Source organism: Nycticebus coucang, chromosome X (assembly GCF_027406575.1).
Source record: "Nycticebus coucang isolate mNycCou1 chromosome X, mNycCou1.pri, whole genome shotgun sequence".
Classification (NCBI taxonomy): domain Eukaryota; kingdom Metazoa; phylum Chordata; class Mammalia; order Primates; family Lorisidae; genus Nycticebus; species Nycticebus coucang.
In genome coordinates this window covers 21,034,217-21,055,881 of record NC_069804.1, presented here as the reverse complement: position 1 = coordinate 21,055,881, position 21,665 = coordinate 21,034,217, and the positions used below count along the sequence as shown (strand labels likewise).

General features: G+C 43.1%; 1 protein-coding gene across 1 annotated transcript in view; it reads right to left on the bottom strand.

Annotated features, from left to right (window-relative positions):
• Window positions 1-11,985, bottom strand: part of PHEX (phosphate regulating endopeptidase X-linked) — a 229,997-nt gene extending 218,012 nt beyond the window's left edge. The window contains exons 1-2 of the mRNA XM_053579715.1: window positions 11,761-11,985; window positions 6,272-6,340 (exon numbers count right to left, since the gene is read on the bottom strand). Of these exons, the coding sequence (XP_053435690.1) occupies window positions 6,272-6,340; window positions 11,761-11,878 (187 nt within the window). The 5' untranslated portion in view covers window positions 11,879-11,985. The remainder of the gene's footprint in view (window positions 1-6,271; window positions 6,341-11,760) is intronic.
• Window positions 11,986-21,665: the final 9,680 nt, after the last annotated feature.

The window sequence follows — 21,665 nt, the reverse complement described above, 5'->3', positions numbered from 1 at the left end:
ATTGCTGCGTATCACTATGGTCACCTTCAAAGTACTCCCTTTGGGAAGCTTTGCACTGATGATAGCACCTAGTCCACCCTTCAAAGCAATTTTGGAAGTTTTTTACTCGAATGGCCATCAGAGCTGTCATCATAGATCTGACAAGTTCTTGAACTTATTCGAGAAAAAGTGCTTTGAAGAATAAACTAGATACATAGTTTCCCTCAGGGGGAGTACCTGGAAAGTGACTGTAGTGATAGTCAGTAATGAGGTATGTAGCACTTTTTCTAGGATGAGTTCACGAACTGAATTGTTAGACCTCATAGGACAATGGCTGTGATGGCCATTCCAAAAAAGAGTTCTAAAATTGATTTGAAGGGTAGACTAGGCACTGACATTGCGCAGAGCTTCCCAAGAGGAGTACTTTGAAGGTGACCATAATAATAATCAGTAGGTATGTAGCACTTTTTCTGGGAGGAGTTTGTGAACTTAATTGTCCAACCTCCTATTCTCATAAGTGGTATAACTAAAGTATAAAACAGCCTCGGGTGGCGCCTGTGGCTCAAGGAGTAGGGCGCTGGTCCCATATGCCAGAGGTGGCAGGTTCAAACCCAACCCCGGCCAAAAAAACCAAAAAAAAAAAAAAAAACAGCCTCAAAGGCCAAGTGTGGTGGCTCATACCTATAAACCTAGCACTCTGGGAGGCTAAAGTGGATGGATTGCCTGAGCTCAGGAGTTCAAGACCAGCCTGAGCAAGAATAAGACCCCATCTCTAAAACTAGATGGGCATTGTAGAGGGCACCTATAGTCCCAGCTACTCAGGAGGTTGAGACAAGAGAATCACTTGAGTCCAAGAGTTTGAGGTTGCTGTGAGCTATGACATCATGGCACTCTACTCAAGGCAACTAAGTGAGACTTTGTCTCAAAACAAAAAGAAAAAAAACCCACCAGCTTCACGTGAGTTAAGATCAGGTTTTGCCATCAAAGGAACTGAGGTCTAAGAGTTGAAATGCTTTCTGGGTTTGGGATTAAGGGGCGAGCATTATGAACCTGATTTACCGCTGCCACCATTACTATTTTCTTCTATTCTCACAACTAGTATGATTACTAAAAACTGTTATTCCCATTTTACAGATGGTGAAAGTGAGGCTTAGGGTGGTTATGTATTTAGCCCCGGATCATGGAGCTTGCAAACAGCCAGATCATGCTTCAAACCCACATCAGCTGTCTGGTCTTATTTACTATCATTAGCACACCCTTTTCTTGGTTCTTTGCATTCTTTCTACAGCTCTTATTTTGCAAGAGGGATTAGGACAGTGGTTCTCAACCTTCCTAATGCTGTGACCCTTTAATACAGTTCCTCATATTGTGGTGACCCCCAACCATACAATTATTTTCGTTGCTCCTTCATACTGTAATTTTGCTACTGTTATGAATCGTAATGTAAATATCTGATATGCAGGATGTATTTGCATTGTTACAAACTCCCCCCAAAGGGATCACGACCCACAGGTTGAGAACCGCTGGATTAGGAGAAGAAGCATGAACAAGAGGAAGAAAGGAGAGTCATGGAGAGGATGCATCTCAGAATGGTTGGCACCTGTTCAGAAATGGCCCAGAAGGCAACCAAACACTTTCCTCTTCCAAACTTTTGACCATATGTGCCCACACATGCATGGCCTCTAGTTTAAGGCCCTGCCTTGGCCACAGTTCCCCTGCCATGTGTACTCAACAGCTGCTCTGCAGACCTCTGGGCACACTGAAGTTCTTATTATGCTAAAGACGACTGTATCCTTGGTGAGCCTTTCACCACAGAAACAGCAAAATCAATATTTTTTTCCAACATTAGAAAGCCATTCACCAATGTGAAAATTAAAAACAGGATAGCAAGGCAAAACATATAGACTGGCAGAAGGTGACTTCATCAAATGTCAGTCTGTAAGTTTTACTCTTACATTGCTAGATTCATAATAAAGAAATAAAACTTACAAAACAAGTGGCCTTCCATACAAAAAGTTGTCTAAAGTCAAACTGAAAATTTATGAGCTCAGAAATGTCAATTTCACACCTCTACTACAGCAAAAGCAGCAGGGGACATGAAGTCTAAAAGTTGTCCTGACAGTCTCAGCTGACATCAAGTCTCCACTGGAGAAAACCCCAGGTCAGCTGTTTAAGCTGGGCACAGGAAAGGGATCGGGAGTTCCCAGATCATTCCAGAAGAGGATCACCCTTCCAGGCATGGTATCAAGAAGTTAAAATGGTTGTCTAGCCACCAGACTCTAGTAGGTCTAGTATTATGAAAAAAGAACAAAGGGTCAGGGCCAAAGACAGTTGCCTAGCACAGCCACAAGGGAAGACAGGAGCCACATGTACACATGAAGCCCAGCTCTGCTGCTACCTCAGGGCATGTCCCTGGGCAGTTATTTAGCCTCTAGAAGCCTATGTTGCCTCATATGAAATTGGGAGTGCTGGGAGTGGCTCAAGGAGTAGGGTGCCAGACCCATGTGCCCAGTGTGGCGGGTTCAAACTTGGCCCCGGCCAAAAACTGGAAAGAAAAGGAAAGGAAAGGAAAGGGAGAGGAAAAGGGAGAGGAAAAGGGAGAGGAAAAGGGAGAGGAAAAGGGAGAGGAAAAGGGAGAGGAAAAGGGAGAGGGAGAGGAAAATGAAAGGAAAGGGAGAGGAAAGGGAGAGGAAAAGGGAGAGGAAAGGGAGAGGAAAAGGGAGAGGAAAGGGAGAGGAAAGGGAGAGGAAAGGGAGAGGAAAGGGAGAGGAAAATGAAAGGAAAGGGAAAGGAAAGGAAAGGGAGAGGAAAGGGAGAGGAAAATGAAAGGAAAGGAAAGGGAGAGGAAAGGGAGAGGAAAATGAAAGGAAAGGGAAAGGAAAGGGAAAGGGAAAGGAAAGGAAAGGAAAGGGAGAGGAAAGGGAGAGGAAAATGAAAGGAAAGGGAGAGGAAAGGAAAGGAAAGGGAGAGGAAAGGAAAGGAAAGGGAGAGGAAAGGGAGAGGAAAGGGAGAGGAAAATGAAAGGAAAGGGAAAGGAAAGGGAGAGGAAAGGGAGAGGAAAATGAAAGGAAAGGGAAAGGAAAGGAAAGGGAGAGGAAAATGAAAGGAAAGGGAAAGGAAAGGGAAAGGGAAAGGAAAGGAAAGGAAAGGAAAGGGAGAGGAAAGGGAGAGGAAAATGAAAGGAAAGGGAAAGGAAAGGAAAGGAAAGGGAGAGGAAAGGGAGAGGAAAATGAAAGGAAAGGGAAAGGAAAGGAAAGGAAAGGGAGAGGAAAGGGAGAGGAAAATGAAAGGAAAGGGAAAGGAAAGGGAAAGGGAAAGGAAAGGAAAGGAAAGGGAGAGGAAAATGAAAGGAAAGGGAAAGGAAAGGGAAAGGGAAAGGAAAGGAAAGGGAGAGGAAAGGGAGAGGAAAATGAAAGGAAAGGGAAAGGAAAGGGAAAGGGAAAGGGAAAGGAAAGGGAGAGGAAAGGGAGAGGAAAATGAAAGGAAAGGGAAAGGAAAGGGAAAGGAAAGGAAAGGGAGAGGAAAGGGAGAGGAAAGGGAGAGGAAAATGAAAGGAAAGGGAAAGGAAAGGAAAGGGAGAGGAAAGGGAGAGGAAAATGAAAGGAAAGGGAAAGGAAAGGGAAAGGGAAAGGAAAGGAAAGGGAGAGGAAAGGGAGAGGAAAATGAAAGGGAAGGGAAAGGAAAGGGAAAGGGAAAGGAAAGGAAAGGGAGAGGAAAGGGAGAGGAAAATGAAAGGAAAGGGAAAGGAAAGGAAAGGGAGAGGAAAGGGAGAGGAAAATGAAAGGAAAGGAAAGGGAAAGGGAAAGGGAAAGGAAAGGAAAGGGAGAGGAAAGGGAGAGGAAAGGAAAGGGAGAGGAAAATGAAAGGAAAGGGAGAGGAAAGGGAGAGGAAAAGGGAAAGGGAAAGGGAAATGAAAGGAAAGGGAAGGGAAAGGGAAAGGAAAGGAACAGGAAAGGAAAGGGAAAGAAGGGAAAGAAGGAAGGAAGGAAGGAAGGAAGGAAGGAAGGAAGGAAGGAAGGAAGGAGTGCTGATAGCATCACCCTCATGTGGGTCTTATGAAGGTTTTATGAGATGATGTGTGTAAGTCACTTAACACATTACCTGGATAAAAATATATATTGATCACTTAAGAATGAAACAAAAAAGAACTCCAATTAAGCATAATTATGTAACCCATTACCTTTGGAGTTTATAAGCTCTTTCACCTAAGTCTTTCCTATCTCAGTAAACACCACCACCCCATCTACTCATCACCCTCAAAACACCCTGTGTTTTTGTTCACAGCCCATATGGAATCCTTCAGCAGGCGCTCTACCTTCTAAACCCCCTACACACTGTCCCTCCTCATATCTTGAATTCAAGACATTACCTCTCACCTGATTTACTAAGTCTCCTGCCTGAGCCACCTTCTTGCATTCTTGCTCCCTGTGATGTCTCTTCCACCCAGAAAGACTCCCTCTAACAGAGCTCTCCACAGAGAGATATTTGTAAATGCTCAGAAGATGGTATACCTCTTAAAATGCACCAGAAGCTTTTGAGCACACTTAAGGAAAACCCAAACTTACTGGCAGCTGAGCCCACACCCCATCACCTGCATTCTGCGTCTCACCCCTCTAGCCCCTCCCATTCATCAAGACCTCTAAGCTCTTTCTCTGGGACCTTTGGCCCCACCTGTCCCCCCGACCTGGCAACCCTTTGCCTCAATCTTCACACAACAGTTCCCTGCTCATCATTCAGGGTCACCTTCAAGGCCATGTCCTCAGACTTTTCCATCTAGCCATCCTATCACTTGCTACCACATTATTCTATATGAATATTTGAATTTTCTACATAGCATGTACCACTGGCTGCTTTTTGTCTTTATTTCCTTATTTCTTTTTAAAGACAGGATCTCCCCAAATTGCCCAGGCTGGGCTCAAGTGATCCTTATGCATCAGCCTCCTGAGGAGCTGGGACTACAAGAAGCATGCCACCAAACCTAGCTGGATATTTTTCTTGGGCATCGATTGCCTTGTGTGATTATTGTCTGTCTTCCCATACCAGGCTCAGTGCCTGGCCTGCGCAAATATTTGGTGAATTTGTTCATTAATCTCTTCTCTTAAGGTCAAGAGAAAAGTGAAAGTACCACATGCTTAACGTGTCCTGGACTTTCTCTTTGGAAAATGCACCAGCGTCTCTGCCCACTTAAAGAGTGGAGGTGGGAGCCAGAATCCAGCTTCTAGATATCTGAGCACTAACACTGATTCAGGGGTGGGGATAGCTATGCGTGGGGTCTCCCAATGCCCCCCCCCCTTCCCTCTATGTCCTGACCGAAAATCACAGAAGGCTTTAACTTCTCTGTGACCAGCCAGGTGCAGGTTTTCACCAGCAGGCTTGAACCCAAACCCAGGCCTTAAACATTCCCAGGAACTGATAAAGATACCTAGGTTTGTTGCCAAAAATACTGAAAGAAATGGGCCCGACCCAAATTCCTTAAACCCTCACATAGACTCCATGTGTTGAGTCCCTGGCTGCAGAGGTAGAGCACCCCTCTTCTTTCGCTGGCCCCCGTGAGGGTATGCCACAGCACTCTACAAATGTTCCCCTAACAGATGCTTTCGACTGATCACCCTGCCACTTAAAGCTTCTCCCTTTGGAATCCCAACTGGCCCCATCTTGGGACAGTTTGGGGCACTCCCTCATGAGAACTCCACTGCCGCTGCTTTTGGGGTGACTCCAGCCATAGATACAGTAGAACAAAACACGGTGGCAAACCTGAGGCAACTTCAAGCACTCATCCTCATTTTGGGGCACTCACGGCTACAGCCCGGTAAGCTCAAGAGAAGTTTGACTCACAATGTGGAATAGAAGGATCCAGAGGGATTTGCAGGGAAGCATAGGTTTACCAAGGACCCTGCTTCGATGCAGGCCAGCCAGGCCCACTGAGCAGAAGATACGCAAAGACTGCTTAAGATCAATAGGCATCCAGAGCCAGCCGCACCATCAGCAAGCAGATGGTCTCTGCCTGCGGATCTTAAGACAGGCCACTGAGCCTCCCAAGCCCCTTCCTGATTCCCTTATAATGATGTCTGGAATACCGCACAGCTGTTTTTTGCAAGCAACAAGAAAACAGGAAACCTAAGCTCCACTATTTCACACCAAAACTTGAAAGTAAACTTAAAATTTCTTCAAAATTGCATTTTGTACTTGGTAAACCTCAAGCAAACAAAAGACTAAAAATACCACCTGGTTTCTCTTCCACTCCCCAAGGTACTATAATTATAACTTGACACAGGATGGAAAACTGACTTACCAGCTTCGATGCATTCTGGCTTCAGGCAGTACTCCTGTTTAGCTTGGAGACTTAGGAGACCTTGACTCACTGGGGGAAAAAAAAAACGACCAAAATAAATGACTAGCTTGTCGCAGACCACCAGCGGGTAAACCACCCTCAGGGCACACGTGCAAGACATCAGGTATCAGTTCATCCTTCTGTGTCGATGCAGAAGTCAAGAACCCATTTGGAGCCAGGCTCACACCTGTAACCTCAACTCTTCAGGAAGCCAAGGCAGGAAAATTGCTTGAGGCCAGAAGTTCAAGACCAGCCTGAACAACAGGGTGACCCCCCGCACCACATCTACTAAAAACAGAAAAATTTGCCAGGCATTGTGCTGGGCACCTGTAGTCCTAGCTACTTGGGAAGCTGAGCTCAGAAGTTCAAGGTCACAGTCAGCTATGATCATGCCAATGCACGCTAGCCTGGACAACAAAGCAAGACCCTGTCTCAGTTTTAAAAAAAAGTCTGGGTGTGGTGGTTCACACCTATAATCCTAGCACTCTGGGAGGCCAGGGCAGGTGGATTGCTTGAGCTCAGGAGTTCAAGACCAGCCTGGACAAGAGCGAGACCAGATTTCTAAAAATAGCCAGGTGCTGTGGCAGGAGCCAGCTACATGGGAGGCTGAGGCAAGAAGATCATTTGAGCCCAAGAGTTTGAGGTTGCTGTGAGCTATGACATCACAGCACTCTAACCAGGGCAACAAAGTGAAACTCTGTCTCAAAAAGAAAAAAAAAATTGGCTTAACATCACAGAACCAGACTCTAGTCACTGGCTACGTAACCCAGGTACTCTCTTGATTTGCTCTGAAACTCAGTTCTCTTGTATGGAAGGCCAATGAGTGAGTGGGTGCTCTATCAGTGCTCCTAAGAGTATAGTCTCCGGACTGGCAGCAGCAGCAGCACCTGGAAGCTAATTAGAGATGCAAATTGTCAAACCCACTGCAGACCTTCTGACTCAGACACTCTGGGCTTGGGGCCCAGCTCCAGGTGATTCTGACCCACACTCAAGGCTGAGAACCACGGGGTGAGATAAGTCTTTTCTATCTCTAATCACCTGTGGTTTCAACTTTATACTTTCACTCTTTATAATTATAACTACATCCACATCCTAAAGATGGGAAAATTAAAACTTTTAAACTATGTCATCTGGAGCAAATCAAAGTAGATGAAGAAAGCTAGCTAATGTGTGGGCCTTCAGAGCTCTCGATCTTATCTAAACCATCCATTCAGATATGGACTAAAAAAGTGGGTAGGAGCAAATAATATGCATATAGAACTCAATCTTCTAGCAAAGGAGCCATGTCTTCCCCGGACCCCACAAACCCTCCTTCCACCCTAGCTTCCAGGCATATGCAGCTTTGTGGACAAAGCTTCCAGCTAATTCGAAAATAATAATAATAATAAAAACCCTCCCAAATTAAAATAGCTTTCCACCAATAGCTTAATTTCCCCCATCTGTCGGGCCGGCATCATTATCTATTAATAAGTGGATTTCTGAAGAAGTAGAGAAGGGAGCCCCATTTGTCAACTCCAGGTAGCACCTGGGCATTAGCAGATGTGAGTTTAAGATTTCAAAACGATTTTTGGTAGCTGAGGAAGTTCTGGAGAATTCATTCTTGCTGTTCTCTGTGGGCAGAAACAAGGAATCATTTGGGGAGATGGATGGTTGGGCATGATGGTGCCTAAGGCCCTCCATGGCAGCATCATAAATTGTGACAATACCTATATTTCTTCTAGAGATGGAAAATTTGTAGCTCATTTCCCAGCATGGCAATTGTTACTATCTATCAACCCAAATTCTAAGAGAAGCCTACGTTTTCTTTGTTGTTTTCCCAGCTGTCATCTTCCAAACAGACTTTTACCTGTGATCCATTAAAGATTCAAGAAAACTGCCTTCAGAACAGCTCAGGCCTATTTTTAAGAAAAGAAGTTTCTTACCATGGGCGGCACCTGTGGCTCAAAGGAGTAGGGCACTGGCCCCATATGCCGGAGGTGGCGGGTTCAAACCCAGCCCTGGCCAAAAAAAAATTTAAAAAAAAACTGTAAAAAATAAAAGAAGTTTCTTACCATAAAGGTGTGCTTGATTTCTGTAAAAAGCAAAAAGAGTAAAAATATATATGGGCAGCAGAAAGATTAGGGTGGAATATTCCAATACACTTGAGTGATGGAACCACATGTTGACCAAATGTTCTTTAATGAGCATGTGTTGGTTTTTATAATGGAAAAATGAACTTTATTGTAAACAATAATATTTCTATCATTCTAGAGAATACCTTCTTGATCCCAACCTTACTTTTTAAAGCTAATGAAATGGTTAAAGATAGATTCCTTTCATGAAAAATAATTCTTGACCCAAAACTTCTAAGGGAGCAGAACTAAAACCAAAGATCTTTATCCAATAATGAGTAAAAGGAAGACCTAACCCTTCAAAGAAGAGCATTGGATCCATGGGGGTTTATTTTACGATCCTACAAATAAATAAGGCTCAAAAAACCCAGGTAATATGAAGGTGTAAGTGAATAAAATGGAGACAATAAACATATTTTTAATATAAAAATTAAAATGTTACTGTTTACTGTTACTGTTTTTTAAGGAGCTTGAAAACACTTAAATAGCAGTTTGATTTCTCATTTGCAATTTCTCTATAACCATAGTGGAAATGCCATCAGAATGTACAAGCCAATCCAGTCCACTGCTGGTTTCTGTGGCTTTCACAATTTTTAATGATTGAGAGAAATCAAAAGAAAGATCATATTTCATGACGCGTGAAAATTATATAAAATTCAAATTGCAGACTCCATAAATGAGACTTTCTTGGCACCCAGCCATGCGCATTTGCGTACATATTGTCCATGGCTGCTTTCGGCTATGAGAGAATTAAGTAGCTGTAACAGAGGCCGTATGGCCTACAGAGCTGAAAATATTTGCTATGGAGCCCTTGACAGGAAAAGTTTGCTGGCCACTGCATCTGAGAAACAGATTGTAGGGAAAAAGGGGAGGGGAAGGAGAAGAAGAAAGGGCAGTTCTCTGAAACCACCACAAGGCCCCTGGCACTCTCTCTTACTGTAAAAGCACTAAAGTTTCTTCTTTTTTTTTTTTCAGACAGAGTCTCACTCTGTCACCCTGGGTAGACTGCTGTGGTTGTCATAGCTCACAGCAACCTCAATGCTTTGGGCTCATTCCTCTTGCCTCAGCCTCCCAGGTAGCTGGGACTACAGGCACCTGCCATAACACCCGGCTAATTGTTTTATTTTTAGTAGAGATGGAGTCGAGATCTTGCTCAGGCTGGTCTCGAACGCCTGAGCTCAGGCCATCCACCCACCTTGGCCTCCCAAAGTGCTAGGATTACAGGAGTGAACCACCTCACCAGGCCAGCACTAAAGTTTCAGACAAAGATTGTTCTAGACCAGCTTCCGATACAAAGAAGAGGTAAGAAAGGATGCTAGAAATTATAGACATGTGACTGAAGACTGAATTTGGATGGGGGCAAAGCCAACTGGGAAGGGCCTTAAAGAAGCAATAACTGTAACTAGAAGAGCATTGCCTGGCAGGGTCCCTGGAGAATTTCAAAGATTTTGCCAGGTGCAGGGTGGAGGGGAGTGATAGAGCCTGTGAGGGGGCAGAGAGCCAGTGAGTCTGAAATGGGGCAGAAATATTTAACAACAATAAGTCTCCCTGAATGTGTACATTCAAATGGCTGTGGTCACAGAAGCTTCTCAAACTTGTATTTACCAATGAATCCCCTGGGGATCTTGTGAAAATGCAGATTGTCAATCAGCAGGTATGGGGGAGGAGGGAGCTCAAGGTCCCTAGTGATGCTGATATTGCTGGTCTACGGACCACACTTTGAGAAGTGAAGATGTAAACAGACCACACCCTTAGTTTGTTCTTATTCTCTACCATCTTCAGAGTTCCTCTTAGAGAGTCAAGGTGAGAGCCAAGTGACTGGGCACACCTGACAGAAGTTCTATTTTCTTTTCATGCAAGCCTCCTTATCCATAATAGCATAGCCTGCGTCAATGAATTTTACTTTGGTCTAAAAACATTAGCATTGTTTCTAAAGAATCAATTTGTCCCAAAGAACAAAGATTTGCTGCCAGGGACAATCTTCCAACTAGTATGCCACAGACTCAGAATTTCAAGTTTCAGGCAGTGGTACTCATTAAAAAGAGCACATATTTTTACATAAACAGTAATCATTTGGATTTTAAGTTTGGGAGTATTTGTATTTTTTTTTTTTAAGTTTGGAAGTATTTGTAAAAACCTCACCTTGTAGTCACTGCCCACCTAATATGTCATCTTTTGGTAAGCCCATAGAATTTTTCCTCCAGTTTTGAATTTCAGCAGAGGACACTTATCTAAACCAAGTGCTGAGAAATCTCACAACACTTTTCAAGAGCCACAGTTGCCGGAGTAGGAGGTTTAGCTTTACCAGAAAGTAATAAGCCCAAACAATTTCCTAAATCTTCAGCCACAGAAAACATGGAAAGATGGTTTCCTCATTTTAGCAGAGTTTTCGACCACACAACCCTAACTCTTTTAAAAGTTTAATTCCTGGTTTTCCCTTGCCAAAACAAACATGGCTTCCTGCATCCGGTCTATGCCAAGGAATGTTTCCAGGGTTGCTACATTTCAAACTGCACCTAGAATCTCCTAAGCATAGGGCTTGTTCCTAGATGATGTTCAAGTGAATCAAGTATTGTGGGTTATATGAGAAAAACAAAAAGAGTTCAGAAAGCTTAGCATTTTAGAACATTCCTCACCCCTTTCCAAGATATTTGATTCTTTTTTGTAGGAATACACCTTTATCATCATATATACTCTCTGGGTACATCATTCTAACAAAGAGTTATTAAAATAATTGAATCGTAATATCCTTCAAATCTTAAGAGGAAAACCTCTGTTTTCCTTCATAATAATTCCTAAATATAATAGAAAGGCAGAGTTAAAATTGCATCTTACCAGAGTCCCTGGATTAGAAAGGAATTGAAGAATACCAGCAAAGGTTCAATTTGAAGGATTGATTTTGATCTTGTAAATTAAATTTCGTGATTTGTTCAGGCAAACATTAACAAAAGTCAAATGGAAAGAAATTCCACCACAGTTTTGATCGTAAGATAAAGTCTTTCCTCCCCAAATAAATGAAAGTGTCTGAGTCTGAATTTATAAACACTCATTTTGCTAAACAGTTTTCTGCCCAGTGTAATCGAATCCTCTAGCCACTTGAAGCACAGACCCATTTTGCCTTCTGGACTATACATTTGGAACTTGGGTGTATTTATTTAGTTAGCTTCCTAATGAAAAACCTTCTTTTTCATTTGCACCTTTGATAGAAACTAAAGAGGCACCACCTACTAACACAAGCAAATAGCCACATGCCCGCATTATGCCAAGTTTTGCTAGAATAAAGCACAAGGAAACTTCTCGCACATGCCCAGTTCCCCTGGCCTCCAGTGTTCCACTTACCTAGAAAGAGGATCGTGCCCAGAACCAGGGTGCCACCGATGAACACACCCAGGGCAATCCGAGTGCCCCTGTTGGCTGTCTTTCTAGTCTCAACGCTGGTCCCTGTTTCTGCTTCCATCAGAAGGGCCGGAAAGAACACTGGAGAAGAAAGTCACTTTTCGTGGTTTAGTAGCTGGTCTCAAGAGTCTGTTAGGTGTTGACATCCAAGGCTCTCTTGCACTTCTAATGGACAGCTTAAAAAATTCCCGTCAGGGAATCTCCCCTTGCCACCCTTTCTCAAATAATTCTTCACAATGAAATTTGTAAAACCAAAAATATTGGTTGCCTTGGCTTTCCCCCTGACTAGACAAAACAAACAGTGGTTGCTTTATCTTGGTGCTCCCCCTCAGCAAAGTCCCTCTCAACTGATTGTTTGGCAGGCTCTTCTCTCAAGCGTTCCGAGTATACATGTTTTACTATGTTGCTGAACAGATGTTTTAGCTATTTAAATGTATAGTCACTTGGGGAGGAAAAAAAACAATTGTTTTATCAAAACTGGATTCTCGTCAAACTTCCCCAAGCCATGGTAAGTTAGGTGGTGAGGATTCGCCAGACCCACTTCAAGATCTCAATTAATCATGTATTTCTGTTGTAGTAATCATTCAGCTTGCTTGAATTGTCTTCATCAAAGATATTCTTTCAGTGTGTGAGTTCCTTTTTAAAGCCTTCTAAGAGTTCCTAGGATATCCTGGAGCATTTTATTTTAGGAACTGTGTGTATGATAGCATGTGCCAAAAATCAGAGTCATAGTCCAGTGCAGTGCAAAGTAGCAATTAAGACAACCTACAGAGGCTGATGGTTTGGACTGGAACTTTTTCTTAAGGAAGAAACAGCACTTCCTCTTTGTGGTGCTAAGAATTGTACAAAAAACAGTTAAGTGTATGAATTAAGCTTATTAGCAACCACAAAAGATATGGTGACAGATTTTTCCCTTGCATGGTTTGGTGAAAAGTGGACCCGTGTATTTTGTCCTTTACTTCCACGGAAGCAACCAAGGGTTAGTATGTTTTTGTGTTTACAGAAAGCATCCTTTCAGCAGATTCCCGAGGATGAATTCAAAGGCGATTGGTTTTATGGGAAAGACTGGTTGATGATGGGGTCTTGATTTCTTTGATTAAAATAACGATTTAAGTTATAAAAATGTGCTTTCTTCATGGAAAACAGCAACTGATATGCCAATGCTACTGCTGAAATGATACAGATTTTATTATCTAATGATATAGATGTTAATTGCCAACACAATTACTACCTACCTGTTTTCATTTTGCCGGAGGTCATAAAGCAGTGGGCATGGGGAATTCGACTACATCTAGAAACCAGTAGAACAATTTTCTCAATACAAAATTTGTGTGCATGGCTCTGGGGGTTGCATTAGATCTTAGCAGGTGCTGATGAGTTCAGGATAATATGGCCACATGCTCGTGGTCATATCTGGCTAATCGTGGTCAGACTTTAAGTCCCTAGCATGAATTTCTCCCAAGTTTGGGGGCTTATTCCACACTAAATTTTACTTTCTGCTCATTTCATGTTGCCCCAAGGTCAAAAGCACATAAGCCTTTGTCCAAGTTATGACATCATGGTATGTTATAGCTGTCCTGTGCTCCTTGGCTGTTGATGTTACTTTGTTGCTTATATTCTGTAACACATCGTTTTGTTTTGTTTTGTTTTGTTTTTTGAGACAGAGTCTCACTTTGTCACCCTCGGTAGAGTGCCATGGCCTCATAGCTCATGGCAACCTCAAACTCTTGGACTCCAGCAATCCTCCTGCCTCAGCCTCCTGAGTAGCTGGGACTACAGGCACCTTCCACAACACCCGGCTATATTTTAGAGATGGGGTCTTGCTCTTGGTCTGGTCTGGTCTGGAACTCCCGAGTTCAAGCAATCCACCAGCCTTGACCTCCCAGAATGCTGGGATTACAGCAATGAGATACCTCGCCTGGCTATTCCATAATACATCTTAGCAGGCCATTGACCCCTAGCTTGGGACTGTTCAAAGAGTTTTGGACTTGACTCCATAATATATACTAGATACTACATTCTGTGTAATCAGGAACCATGTCTGTCACATTCAATGCTGCAGCCCCAGCATTGACAGTTTCTGGCCCATCACAGTGAAGGAAGAAATGGGAGCAATCAAAATCATCCAAGTTAGCTCTAACCACTTACTCTTAAAAAGCAGTTTCAGGAACCTCAGACAGTAGTGTCTTTGGGGGTCTTTCAGTCTCCCAACTCCTACCAAATGCTCAACTGATAACTACACTTCACATAAGCATAGCACATTTGTGTTAACCTCATGGCAAACCCATATCCTTGATAACAAATGTATTTTTAACTCTGTTTTACAAATGAGGGCACTGAACCCAAGGAATGGCCTCAGGTGACATGAGAAAATCAGAAATAGAAAGATGTGGAGGTAGGATCATTGCTAAAGACTGTGTGACTGCAAGTTTGACAAAGCTTCTTGGGATCAGGGGAGAGGACAGCCACCCAAGCACGACACGAGGTGGCTTTCTTTCCTTCTTCTTTCGTCTTTCCTTCCTCCTCCAAATCTCCTCATACGTTTCAGGGTCCTGACTGCCATGTGACAATGGTCGTGGGAGCCAGCTGGAGTAAGTAGCCTTTGCCTATCTTGGAGTAGCAATTCCCCCAGAAGTGGAGGTAATTGTGAATTCCCCTGAAGTTATACGTATCCATCACCAACTGATAGGATTCATTCCTGAACATTCAGCTGCTGAGTGAAAACCCATCAAATAAAACAACTTTTCCATTAATTGTAATAGCAACACCACAATACATTCTAACCCAAACTAATTTACGCATACACAAAAAAAGTATTAATTGAACAATGTAAACATGTCTATAAAATTAATAAACAATTTCAAGATGTTGAAAATAAATATAGTTTGTCCTTCCTTGTAATGTAATGAAGATTTCTTTCACTCACCAAAGGAATAAAGGAAGATTTAAGAGTGGGTGAGGTTGGGTGGCACCTGTAGCTCAAGCAGCTAAGGCGCCAGCCACATACACCAGAGCTGTGGGTTCGAATCCAGCCCGGGTCTGCCAAACAATGACAACTACAACCAAAAGCCGGGTGTTGTGGTGGGCACCTGTAGTCCCAGCTACTTGGGAGGCTGAGGCAAGAGAATCACTTAAGCCCAGGAGTTTGAGGTTCTGTGACCTGTGATGCCACAGCACTCTACCCAGGACTATAGCTTGAGGCTCTGTCTCAAAAAAAAAAAAAAGAGTGGGTGAGATTGATAAAGGAAAGGGTGCAGGTGAATCATTCATTGCAAGGTTCATTCTGCACTCTATGCCATTTTCTGCATTAATTTTTCAACCTTTAGGAGATAATGATTATCTTGCACTCAAAATAAACTGCACTTTAAAATAAAGGAGCACAGAAAGAAAACCCTTTAGGGGAATATAAATAAGTTCAAATCACAAAGAAATAAGGGGTGCTCACAAGACTAAAGCAGAGGTCTGCAAGCAAACAAGAATGTGCGGGCCATGGCCTGGCGCGGTGGTTCACGCCAGTAATCCTAGCACTCTGAGAGGCTGAGATGGGTGGTCTTGAACTTAAGTTTGACATCAGCCTGAGAAAGAGTGAGACCCCCATCTCTGAAAATAGCTGGGCATTGTGGTGGGCACCTGTAGTCCCAGCTACTTGGGAGGCTGAGGCAAGAGAATCACTTGAGCCCAGGAGTTGGAGGTTGCTGTGAGCTGTGATGCCACGGCACTCTACCAAGGACGACAGAGTGAGACTCTGTTTCAAAAAAAAAAAAAAGAAGAAGAAGAAGAGTGCATGGACCAACTCTGGCCTACTTCTATAAATAAAGTTTTTATTAAAACAAAGAGATTCCCATTCATTTGTGGATTATCCATAATTGCTTTCATGCTACAAGGACAAAGTTAAGTAGTGTTTTTTTGTTTTTTTTTTTCCTTTAGCAGGCCCAGGGTGGGTTCAAACCCACCAACCCCAGTGCATGTGGCCAGCACCCTAAGCACTGAGCTATGGGCACCCAGCCCAAAGTTAAGTAGTTTTGCAACAGGGATATTTTGGCCTTTAAAGGTTAGACTATTTACTCTTCGACCCATTATAGGAAAAGTTTACTGGTGCCTTGACTTAAGAATAGTAAAGATGCTACCTCTTCACCCTACCTACATGGCACACGTACACAAAGCAAAGCCTTCATCCATACTTGACTTGCAACTCAAAATTTTTCCATTGGATACTCTCTAAATAGAAACTGTTGTATCGGTGACATTGGAGAATATCTTCTTGCCTGAAATTGTACTATTAAAACTACAATATATTATTTAGTGTGTATGACAGTGAGAAATCATTCTGGAAAAAAAGAGGGAGGTTGTCCAAAACTTTTGCACCTCCAGAGGTGTGAAAAATTAGTTAAGTGAAAAGTCATTGTGCAAGATGCATCTGTTAAAAGTCTGATCTATACCCACCTAATTGTTTCAATTAAGAACATCCCAGAATATTTGGGGGCCTTAACTCCAATCAATGAATCAACAGAAGTTTCTGGAGCATTTCTTAGGTGCTTTGCCCTGTGCAAAGCCTCCTCAGGGAAGACCAAGAAGCGATGCTGGAGTTTCTGGACCAGCTCACTGGGCTTAGGCATGAGAATACTATCTGTGAAACCCTTGGCTACTTGGCCGCAGAACCCTAAAACATGCAGGCCTGGCTGTAAGGGCAGTAAGCATCCAGAGAAGCAGAAATTCCTGAGTGGTGGATTTGTTGGGAAGACTTCCAGAAGAAGCATTTGCATGAATGGGCAGCTTGCAAAAAGAAAGGAAAGCTTCCAGATGGGCCAAAGCCCACCCCGAGGGGGGACTTGCCCGGGCATTTATGGCTCACTCTACAGCACTCACAGGTATAATTATTTATCCTGTGGTAACCAAATCTCCAACAACTTCAGCCCAAGCTGCTAACTGGCTGGGATGACAGCTGAAGCTGAGTCTTTATGCTAGACGTGAGTGCATCTGGTCATTATTTGGATGTGCAGGGTCCTCTGTTTCAAGCAGTAAAATCCCATGTGGGCCATAATTTCAGTGAAAAAGAAGGAAATGATTCAAATCCTGAAAAATGTTTTCATCCATCCACTAGAAGGAGGGCGGAGGGAGGAGGAAAGGAAGGAGAGGGAGAGAAAGTTCGGATCTGGGGACAGTGGTGGGCTCTGTTATTTACTGGCAAGTCTTTCATCCTGGGGGTGGGGGGTTCAAATCCCAGGCCTCCCACTAAGGAGAAACATTACTTACATTGTATCTGATTTTTCTAAACATCTTCCTTAGGTAGGTGTTCTTATCTCCTTTTACAGATAAGGAAACTTGAAGTTGGGAGCTATTAAGTGATTTGCCAAAGGTCACACGGCCAGTATTTGTCTTAAGGTCAGAATGGTTTCAAATTCCAACCTCTTGTCTGTGTACCTTGTTACTTGATAAGTTTGCTTATCAGCTAATTAGTGAAGGTAGGTGTAGCATGTCAAAATGCCACTTGAGCAGAGGAAAAGCGATAAACTATGCTTCCTTTAATTCTCTTGTTTAAACGACTAATTATCAGGTTTTATCTCCTTTACAGGAAGAGCAGCCATAATTTAATAGGGGTGGGGGTAGGTTTTCAGCTGAGGTATAAAAATAGCAATTCACAAAATGTGTCCTGATTAGTTGCTGCTAATAATTGAACATTAGGCAGGATATAGCCACCTGAAAGGTTAGCTGCCTGCATATAGCACTTTCCCATTTCTGAGCCTACAGGGGGATCTCATCCCTTGATTTTCTCACCTCCTTGGCCATACAGCTATTATTTCTTCAGTGTTTATTCACCTTATGTACATTCTCCTCAGTATAGGCCCCCTTTGCCATGTTCTACAGATAAGGACATGGATAATCTGAAGGTCACGTGATATATAAATGACAGAGCCCAGTTGGAACTCAAATCTGTGTAGCTCCTGTTATGAAATGTACTTAGGATTTGTTTTAACAAGTTACAGTAAGATGACAGACATGGAGATATCCTCTGAAAGAAGAGTTTATTACTCAGAGTTTCCAAGATGAGAGGGCACAGCGGGCCACACAAGGCCACGTGGGAAAGCACCAGAGTCAGTCCAGGACAGAAGGAGCACTTTATTGTAGTTTTCAAGGAAAGGAACCGGTTGGCAGGGTAAGCACACGTAGATTAAGGATTGGATAGTTTGAATAATTTCAGCAGGCTCTGGGCTAGAGAGATGATCTCCGATGCTTTGGCACCTGGCCCTGGAGTGATTTAGGGCAGAGGGACAGTGTCCTGGACTACAAGAGCCTGGTAAAATGACGGAGGTGGGATATGGACTCAAGATTGCTTGGTTTGCATACTAAAGGCATGTCTTAGACAAATCTTTCACTATCCCTAGGAATTAGCTAACCTGGGAGAGACAGTCCCTCCCTTGGTCTGTAAAGCACCAAAATGTCAATCACCATAGGATACAGAAAATTAAAAAACAGGATAAATATAGTTCTGAAACATGTAATGTTTTCCAAAGCATTCCATTGTATAACACTCTTTAAAATGTAATAACTATTCATCTAGCTACCGCTTACTCGCTGTGCCCTCGAACTCATCAGGCCCACCTTTGCCCCCCTGTTAGAATACTAACCTATAGAACTTTACGTGCCTTTGAAATAACAGCCAATTGTTCAAGGACGGCTTACTCAAATGTTTACGAGAGCAAGAGGCTTGGAGAAATAGGTCTCAAATTTGAGTGGCTACCAGAATCTCCTGAAGGGCTGATTAAAACACCAATGGCTGGGCTCTCTCCCTAGAATTTCTCATTAAGTAGATCTGGGATGAGCTGAAATTTGCATTTCTACTCAGCTCCCAGGTGATGCTGATGCTGCCAGTCCAGGGACCACATTTGAGAATCACTGGCTTAGAGGGACCTTTAAATCTCTTTACAGTGTAGTAAAGTGAACTGAAAAACCAAGAAAACTGACCATTAAACTTATGTAGTGAAACCAGTGACGACATTCAAAATATTTAACATGGCACTGACAAAGGGGCTGAGGCCAGTATCCGAGGCCCCTCTGAGCCAGGCACTATCTCTCAATTGCTGGCTCAGGAAAGTTCCAAGAGAGGGGAGTGGTATTCATGAGGCCACGGGGGGGGGGGGCAGAGCAGCAGCCTTCCACAGCTAGGAAGGAGGAAATTCAATATCTAACAACAGTCGCAGATGCACCAATATGAACCAACTGAACTGCAGTCCTGAGTCGAATTTCAAAAGGATTTTATGCAGGTGCTTAAAATCCTTCAGTGTCTGCTGTCAGCTTTTAGGAAAATGTCAAAATGCTTCACATGGAATTCCTGCATGACTGAACCCATGCCATCCTCCACTTACAGCCCCTCATTTTACCCCCTACACACCAGCCGTTCTGAACTCTTTCAAGTTCCCAAATGCACTAAACTTCACCCAGCCTTTGTGCACTTGGAAAAGATCTCTCCTTTTGCCTGGAAAACCATTTCCTCAGGAAACTCAGCTGTGTCTCAGATTTTACCTCTTCGAGAAAGTCTTCCCAGACCCCACTTCTTATCAAGGTCGCAGGGCGACCTATCATATCATTTAGATTCTATTCCAACAATATCTTAGCAGACAGTTGCCCCCTTAGACTGTGTGTAAGCTGAGGGCACACGTTGACTATGTCTCATCAATTTGAAGAGAGACCTTTTTTAAGCTTTCACACCTCTAGAAATAGAATATGCCACATAACTTGTGGTGTGGCATAATTTGACAGTATTTTTCTTTCTTCGTGATACATGGTTTTATGGTATATCTTACAGTCGCTTGTATCTTAGATTGAATGAAATACATTTTTTCTTCCCAGTATCCATATTTCCTTGTGCAACATTGAGCATGCAGGATACGCTTTGCCTCTCAGCCCTACTCTGACCTTCTAGCGTGTTCAGTGTAGGGTTGGCAGCTGGAAGCCCACAAATTACATTTTCCGGGCCCCATTTGCCCACTGAGTTCCTGTTAGATTCTGTTAATGGGAGGCCCTGATGGGAGATTAGAAAACAAGAGGAATGTAAAAGCCTGGTTGGGTTTTCCTTTTCTGCTCCTGGGTCTATCTGGGGGGGCTGCACAAAACTCAGGGCTCCTATAATAAAGACCATAAATATGACAGCAGCAGGGGCAAATAGCTGCAGGTAACTGCAGACTCCAGTAGCATCAGCAGGAGTGTGGCTACTGGAGTCCCACTCAGGAACAGCGGCCTCAAGGATGAGTGTACTGTGGACTTTAGGTCACATTCTTTGCCCCATTTTGCTACTCCAGCCTTCAGGACAGTAGCAGCCTTTTGCAGTTACTAAACTCTGGTAAACATCATCTCCTTTGTTCCTTGTGCTCTTCTACTACCTTTAGAACCAATTCCCTGCATTAAATACATTCTGTGTGAAAGACCTAGAGTGGTTTCTGCTTTCCTGAGTGAATACTAACAGCTACAGTTCCCTTCTCTTTGCTTTTTTTGTAACTCCTAGCTATACCATTTATGTTAATGTCTGATTCTGTGCTACCAGACAGGATAGCGCAATGGTGACAGTGGCTAAGTACCTGGTATCTGGGAGCAAATTCCCTGTGCTGGATTCCTAGTATTGCTACATCCTGCTATGTGACCTTGAGAAAACTGCCCAATCGCCCAGGGCCTCAACTTTGTCATCTGACAACAGGAGATAACAATAGCCTCTATCTTATAGGGTTATTATAAGATGAAGTGCTTAAAATGGTTTCTAAAGAAATAGTAGGATTATTATTGTTATTCTGAATATTTCATATGTCTTGTCATCCACAGATATATCTATAGATGTCTCCTTTTTTTTAAATTTTTATTCAGGGATACCTATGGTTAGTGGAGGCAGTCAGTCCAGATTTATTGTAGGAGGGAAGGAGGAAGGGAAGAAGAAAGAATGAAAAGGAAAGGTGAGGAAGAGAGGAAAGAAGAAGGAAGGGGAGGGAAGGGGAGAGAAAGGGAGAGGGGATGTGTTTTATATCACAATTTTTTAAAATGTCACCTTTCTCTGGTCCCTTCTCTTGCTCTTCTGTACAGACCCTGATCAGCCTCTAACCCTAGTTGGTTGTGTTCCTATTGGTATTAAGAGCAGCCAAGTGTGTGCATACAGCTGTCTGCTTCCTTCAGCCTTTGAGTCACTTGAGGGTTAGGACCAAGATTTGAACACCTTTATACCCCTGGGACCTGAGAGAGAAGGCACTTAACATTGCAAGATGAATGCAACTGAAATCCCAATGAGATTACAGCAGGAGGCTTGAAAAGACTAAATTCCAAATGTGATTTTTCTTTTTTTTGAGACAGAGTCTCACTCTGTGCCCTGGGTAGAGTGCTGTGGCATCATAGCTCACAGCAACCTCAAACTCTTGGGCTCAAGTGATCCTCTTACCTAAGCCTCCCAAGTAGCTGGGACTACAGGCGCCCACCACAATACCCGGCTATTTTTTGGTTGCAGCCATCATTGTTGTTTGGCGGGCCAGGCTGGATTCAAACCCAACAGCTCAGGTGTATGTGCCTGGCGCCTTAGCTCCTTGAGCCATAGGAGCCGAGCCAACCAATGGATTTCTTAATGTCAAGTGTTCTCTAGATGCACCAAACCTGGTTTTTATCAAATCAAAACATATCCCTCTTCTTTAGAACATTCTGCCAATAAAATACTCAATGGAGAAAAAAACAAGATAGATGAAAATAAAATAGGACATTGTCTACGAATGGGGAAAGAGAACTAAGATTTTCAAATTCCAACTGATTATTTTTAGTTTTATAACAAATTTGAAAGTTTTTGAGCCTAAAATAGCTTATTTGATGCAATATAATATTTT